At 38.1% G+C, this 7,941-nt stretch overlaps 1 protein-coding gene across 3 annotated transcripts in view; it reads right to left on the bottom strand.

The window, feature by feature from the left end:
- Positions 1-7,941, bottom strand: part of LOC106876766 (diphthine methyl ester synthase) — a 253,322-nt gene that overhangs the window by 237,299 nt on the left and 8,082 nt on the right. For all 3 annotated transcript variants that reach the window (XM_052972100.1, XM_052972102.1, XM_052972101.1), the window contains exons 2-4: positions 6,644-6,704; positions 4,919-4,982; positions 3,854-3,962 (exon numbers count right to left, since the gene is read on the bottom strand). In XM_052972100.1, the coding sequence (XP_052828060.1) occupies positions 3,854-3,962; positions 4,919-4,982; positions 6,644-6,704 (234 nt within the window). The remainder of the gene's footprint in view (positions 1-3,853; positions 3,963-4,918; positions 4,983-6,643; positions 6,705-7,941) is intronic.

The following is a 7,941-nucleotide window of genomic DNA, read 5'->3' as shown; positions in this document are numbered from 1 at the left end:
TGTGTGTGTGTGTGTGTGTGTGTGTACACACGTATACACACTCACACACACATGTAAATGTGCACCCTTATCTCGACATTACATGATGATAGTTGCAAATGAGCAGCAATGTCATAGAAACAGTGTTGCTTCTTCCCAGCCTTTTGTTTAAAATTTGTTGGGCCACGAGGAGGAAATACCACCTTGCTTGGAAACGGTGGGGATTGGTGACAGGAAGGGCACCTGACTCTAGACAATATCCCTCAGCAAATTCCATTTGACCCATGCAGGGCAGTGGACATTAAATGATGAGAAGGGGGACAATAGCTAGAATAACTTAATATGAATGAAAATGGATCCTCATAGGTTTCAACAATAACTATTCCAGGTATTTAATTAAGTGAACTACCTGCTCATTGAATTAGCATGTAAGTGGCTGAATATTCCACAGACACATGTACCCTTGTGGAGGCGCAATGGCCCAGTGGTTAGGGCAACGGACTCGCAGTCGGAGGATCGTGGTTTCGATTCCCAGACCTGGCGTTGTGAGTGTTTATTGAGCAAAATCACCTAAAGCTCCACGAGGCTCCAGCAGGGGGTGTTGGCGACCCCTATTGTACCCTTTTGCCACAACTTTCTCTCACTCTTTCTTCCTGTTTCTTGAGTAACGCTGCGATGGACTGGCGTCCTGTCCAGCTAGGGGGAACACATACGCCACAGAAACCGGGAAACCGGGCCCATGAGCCTGGCTGGGCTCGAAAAAGGCCGCATAAATAAAAAAACATGTACCCTTAAAATAGTTCTCAAGCAGAATCAACATGATGAAATCATTCTCAATGAGGAATTAAATATATGAAGTTGTTCATCATCATTATTAAAGCTAATCAACCTTCGGGATGTTAATCAGAGAAATGAGTCATGACTTGGCCATGGAGTAGACTAACTCCAATGTACAACAGACGCTGGTTTCATTTTGAGTAAGCAGAAAATTTAGAAAGTGGGAAAAGTTTGCTGGATGCACCTAACTTGGTTGACGAAGGTACCTCTACTCGTGCATCTGTTTTATTTCATTTGGTTCTGTAAACCTGAAGCTTATGCACATCTTTAAAGGACTTAATTTTGATTTAACTTTGACAATAATAAAAGATAAATGCAAATGTTTGTGTGCTGCTGCTCTGGTGAGTATATATATATATATATATATATATATATATATATATATATATACAACAAAATAATATTTATATATATATACACAATAAAATCATATATACATAACAAATGATATATATACACAACAAAGGTAAATACATACAATCAAATTATATATACACAACAAAGTGATAAATATACAACAAAATGATATATACAAAAGATGTTTAGAAAAAAGAACAGAATGAAAATAACTTTACACATATACAATATAGAATATTTAACTTCAATTAGATTTGGACCGTCACCCTCTGTCTCATATTAAAGATTAAATAATTACCTCTACCTCAGAACAAATATAGATAAGGAATCAACTATATAGATAAGGAATCAACAAGAACAAATATCATAGAAAAATGATACAATAATAATGTCTGTACATGTATGAGGGGAATGTTCCATAGACAAAGGAAGATGATGTGTTGGTCTATCAAGGCAGATACAAATATGAATTTTGAGACCAAAGTTAGACATGAAGATAAGACATGGAACACTGTTAATGGGGACAAGAGATGATACCTTTTCCTGTCTCTCTTGATTTGCCTTGAGGCACAGCACACACTGCTCAGCTTGAAAGTTGTTGGCTGTTCTGGAACGTCAGTAGCACCAATCATATCTACCCACAGCCATAGTCTCCAGTTCATATGGCTGGAGTTTGGCCCACTTCAGATTGGGCCTGAGATTCTCCTTAGACAGGTTGATCAATCGGTAGATGCCGTCTGTTCTCAGCAAGTTGAATATCAAGGATCTCCATCTAACCATGATTTACTATGAGTGCAGTTACAAACATGGTGGGGTCTCAATCCCTTTGACAGAGGCTCACCACAAGTCTGTATTCCGTCAAGAGATTGTCTTTGAAAGACCATACATCTTGCTGTCATCTGAGTCACAGACCAGATTGGACTCTTTCTGCCTCATCTACCATTTCAGTCTTCATCCTTATACAGGTACATCAAATTTTCTGATATTCTTGGTTCCAAAACTTTGAATAACCGATTTGCCAAACTATCTGCAGTCATGTAACAATAATTTGTCAATACACCTCTAACCTATTAATTACAAATCTCCCATGTCTCTAAAGTACCATGAACTGCTAGAAACTTAAATCAGCCCTTTAGCATTAAAGCCAGCTATGTATGGCCCAAACTATTCCATCTATATTTTGTGCTAAAACTGGCCAGATCTGGCCTCTCACACCTACCTGGCAACGTCATTCTGAAAATAACCAATCACATCAATGAAATCTCAAAAGCTACAAGATAATGCATGATTAATTCAAAACAATGTGAATAAATAAGCATTACATCTGACAGAGTGATCTCAAAGCTGAAGAGTAAAATAAATATGGATTGCTGTTTACATTTGACACTATCAATTCTGCTCTCAGTAGATAATCCAGATAAACACATGGTACACAGAACACCACCTGTGGTTGAGCAATGAAATACAGGAATTTCAATTTCCTCCTTTTAATGTATCCAGGTTAAAGAAGGTGCTAGAAAATTGGTGATGAATCTGTATCTCTTCTCCAAGCAATAGAAGTCACCCAAAGAAGGAGTACAGGTGCTAGTTCTCAGAGTCCTCCGCAGAATAGTGTTGCAGTAGCATCGACTCATCCATAATGGTCACACAGCCTGTTTATCTGAGTTGAGAGTTAAGGATCTTCTCTTTGGTGCATGTCATGTTGAACACGTTTAGGATGAAGGAGATGACGATAAAGCCCTGCCAGTGAATCAATCTGTATTTCTCTGCATGAATATATTTCATCATTTCCAGCATTATCACTGCCACTGCCACCAACATTTTACATCCATTTTCGGTGTTGGAATAGGTTGGACAATTCATCACAGATTGTGAAAATTCTTTCCACATGAAACATCATCATCATCATCGTTTAACGTCCGCCTTCCATACTAGCATGGGTTGGACGATTTGACTGAGGACTGGTGAAACCGGATGGCAACACCAGGCTCCAATCTAAATTTGGCAGAGTTTCTACAGCTGGATGCCCTTCCTAACGCCAACCACTCAGAGAGTGTAGTGGGTGCTTCTACGTGTCATCCGCACGAAAACGGCCACGCTCGAAATGGTGTCTTTTATGTGCCACCCGCACAAGAGCCAGTCCAGGAGCACTGGCAACGATCTCGCTCGACCATTTGTAATATTGTTAATACACGAATAAAGATTATATATATATATATATATATATATATATATATATATATTTGAAAGTCTATGAGAATGACTTAATACAGTTTTGAGGAGTAAAGGTGATTTAAAATAAAAATTATTTTTTAAAAACATGTTACGAAATCTTTTAACAGGATGTCATTAACCTTTTTTGGGGAAGGAGTTTTTTTTCTAGTGTGTGAGTACTTTCATTTAACCCTTTCAAACATGTGTATGCCTGTGTGTGTAATGGTTTTCTGCAGTTTCTATCGACCAAATTTCACTCACAACATGAAACAACAGTAAAAGCTACCACTTGCTCAAGATGCTGCACAAACAGATCAAACTTGGAAAATTTTATAGTTAAATTGACAAATACAAACAGACATGTGTGTGCGTTTGTGTGTGTGTCTGTATGTTTACATCAATTTTACTACAATAACAACGATTTACAAAACTTGAACAATAGAGAAGAGTGTCTGAGGTGACTTACCTGCAGACCACAACAACCGACAGCATTCATTATAGAGGCATTGTGGATAACACGAGTTGGAATCCCTTCTTCTCTGGCCCTTAACATCAGATCAGCATGGGTCGTTGCACTGAGACAGAAATAATATCATCACCATCATCATAATCATCACCACCAACACCACAAAGGAACAATAATATGCATAATGTGATATCTTCTCTCTCTAAATATAGAGACACAGAGAGATGATATCACAAGGTACAAGTAAGTAAAGTTAACAATGCTTGGAAGGAAGGTGTGTAGTGTGCGATCATTGCACTGACCATGACAGAGAAAGTTGTCATGGCGATACCTGCTCAGAGGCCTAAGCAAAGTTACAGAAAGTGTATGGAGAGGGGTGTATGAGTTACACACAAGTGTCCGGGTAGTTCAGACGCTTCCAAGATGGCTGAAAAATATCAATTTTGATGAATGTTCTGGGAGACCTGCAACCGGCAGAACTGAGAAAAACATCACAGATGCGTGTGCAGCTGTGAGGGGAAATCATTGAATCACTATCCGTGAGTTATCAGAGGATGTGCAGATTAGTTATGGTTCAGTTCAGTCCGTTATTACTGAAGATTTGTGTGTATGAGATACATGTCTGCCAAGTTTGTGCCAAAACTGCTTTCAGCTGACCAAAAAGACATTCAGGTTTCAGTCACACAAGATCTCCTTGATTATGTTAAGAATGATGAACACTTTTTGAAAACTTTGCTTAGGCCTCTGAGTAGGTATCACCTAGCTTTTGGCAAAATTTGATGCAGATTCCCTGCTCAACTTTCTTTGTCATGGTCAATGCGACAATCACACACTACACACGTTCCTTCCAAGCACTGCTGTAAACAGCAGAGTTCAAGATCAAACAAATTTACTTGGCGTGCTCTAGTTTCATTACTAAGGCAACAGTGTGGATACTTATTGATCAGACCACATTCATATATACATATACACACATACACACATATACACATATATATACACACACACACACACAAATTCACACACACACACACATATATATTATAATCTGTTAACTTTACTCACCCAAAAGGATCTCCAACAACAAGGAATGCAATGTCTTCTGTATAGGCATTTTGGAATAGAATATCTGAAAAAAATTATTATTATTTTGTGTAATTATACTTGACATTCTACAATATGTGATGGAATATTATTAACTGTATCTTTCTTTTATGTCTTACTAGTTTCAGTCATTAGACTGTGGCCATGTTGGGGCACCACCTTGAAGAATTTTAGTCAAAAAAATCACACTCTATAAAGTGTTTTTGCCAAACTGCTAAGCCACAGGGACATAAATACACCGACACTGGTTGTCAAGCAGTGGTGGGGGCCAAACACACACACATGTATATATATATATATATATATATATATATATATATATATATATATATATATATACAACAAGCTTCTTTCAATTTCCATCCACTAAATCCACTCACAAGAATTTGGTCAGCCTTAGACTACAGTAGACGACACTTTCCCAAGGTGAGACTGAACCCAGAACCATATTGTTGGGAAGCATGCTTCTTACCACACAGCCACACCTGTACCTATCAATGTCTGCAAATGCAGTTAGTCATGCTGTGAGTATTTACATGTCCTAAAAAGGAAGTCAATAAGAACATGAGATAGACAACTAGTCTATTACAACTTAAAGTGCGCTTCAAGTTTATTCAGGTGCACTATACCTGAGCTACATGCCAATGAGGAGTCATTATGCACCTGCTAGAATTAGCAACCAAATCCCCTTCAAAGGAACAGGACACAATGTTTAATGTAGTCATGGATACAATGTGTCTAAAATGGGATGGGATGGGATGGTCATGAGTGGAGGCTCTTTGATTATAGGTTTGTTCAGTAAATCAGAGCTCAGCTGCAGCTTAACAATAACAACAACCTATATCACAATTTCAATGAATTTGCAGTAAACCCCTTTGAAAATAAACTCCTTTCTGCTATGTACAGGGTCTGGTGACCCTTTCACAATAAACAGTCAATGTTTAAGACATCAAAGTGATTATTATTGTTACATAAAGTGATTATTATTACTTTATGTCAATTAACAGCATTTCGTATTAACATTTGTTTTATCATATTTCCATTGAAAAACACTACCTTCATTTCAATTAACTTTTAAAGTAATGAAGAATTTATAAAAAAAATAATTGTCGTTATTAAGCTGAAATTTGGAACATAAATTAACATGAAATTTTAATGTAAGATTTAAATTTTAATAGAATAGATCACACACACACACACACATATGACAGGCTTCTTTCAGTTTCGATCTACCAAATCCACTCACGAAGCTTTGGTCGACCCAAGATTATAGTAGAAGACACTTGCCCAAGGTACCACACAGTGGGATTGAATCCAGAACCATGCGGTTGGGAAGCAAGCTTCTTACTACACATCCACACCTGTGCCACACACACACACACACACAGATGATGGACTTATTTCAATCTCAGTTTCTGTCAACCAAATCCACTCACAAAGCTTTGGTCAGTCAAAGGCTAAGGTAGAGGACATTGGCCCATGCTGCCACATGGTGGGACTGAACCTGAAACTATGTAGATGGGAAGCAAATTTCTGGGCCTCTCAGCCTGAGCACAGCCTGCAACTTCGCAGCCAAATAAAATGGAATGGTCATGACTCCAATGATCATAGGTCAACAGGGTCATGGGTGACCAAGTCTAGAGCTATAAACAATAGCAAATATTGTCAAACTCAATACAAACTTACCAGAATATTCTTCCACTGATTCTCGGTCAGCAAGCATAACTTCTCGACCATAGAATTTCTCCTGGAAACAATAAAACAGCACTTGTAGATTTATGATAGCAACAGCAGAGCAGATCAGGATGTCAGAAATATAGAAGAGTACTGGAGAAAAAATTCCAACTGATTATGGTTTACCTATATATATATATATATTATGTATGTATATATATATACACACACACACACACACAAACAGGTAGATTATTCTCAGAGTGTATATCTATTTCTATTGTCTGGTATAGATTTCCAGTTAAGTCAATGCCTGATTATCTGTATTTCCAACAGCAAGATTTTAAAACATCAAAGAAGTACAAGAGTATGTTGCATGGCAGAGAGAAAAATCAATACACAGGAGCTTTCATATAAAGTACCTTGTGGTATTTATTTTGCCAAAATTGAACAGAGATTTCCTTGTCACTCTCAGTATTAAATCTGAGATTAGAAATTCATAAGAAATAATATTTGTTACATATAATTATGGTTAGTTAATGAAGGTGGTGGACTGGCAGAATCATTAGCACATCAGATAAACTGCTTGGTAGCTTTTATTTTGGTGCCTTGTGTTCTGAGTTCAAATCCCACATAGGTCAACTTTGCCTTTCAACTTTTCAGAGTCAATAAATAGAGTATCAAGACATGTGCTGCTCTTTAATATTGCTGGCCTTGTGCCAAAATTAGAAAAAATTTTTGTCAGTAAATTATTTTGGGTAATTTCTGCACACTCGATTTGAACCAAGTTTGATGAACTAGAATAAACAATATGGCCCTTCTTGAGCTGTAGTAAAGGTGTAGGTAGAAACTCCATTAAGACATGCCCAGTGTAAGCTTTGGACACATCAGGTGCAGCAATATCAGAGGAAAGTTAACAGGGAAACTAGCATTTGTATGCACAGGTACAAGAGATGCTGAAAATGTCTGTCAAATGTCGAGCCTCCCGGAGGCAAATTGGCCGAGTTCCTTTTGAGTGCTGGGCCCTCACAGAGGCAATGACCAAGACCTTTGGCATTATGTCGTGCTTGAGAAGAAGACCCATCAAGCTGAGCAAAATCACAGTCATTGGAGATATCAGTGTAACGCTAATGACACCCATGCCGATGGCATGTAAAAGCACCCATTACACTCAGAGTGGTTGGCATTAGGAAGGGCATCCAGCCATTGAAAACCATGCCAAATCAGACTGGAGTCTGCTGCAGCCTTCCAGCTTTGTAACCCTGGTCAAACTGTCCAACCCATGCCAGCATGGACAACAGACATTTGAT

The sequence above is a fragment of the Octopus bimaculoides genome, chromosome 12 (assembly GCF_001194135.2).
Source record: "Octopus bimaculoides isolate UCB-OBI-ISO-001 chromosome 12, ASM119413v2, whole genome shotgun sequence".
NCBI lineage: Eukaryota > Metazoa > Mollusca > Cephalopoda > Octopoda > Octopodidae > Octopus > Octopus bimaculoides.
The sequence above is the reverse complement of the archived record's forward strand: the minus strand, read 5'-3'. Positions and strand labels throughout refer to the sequence as shown.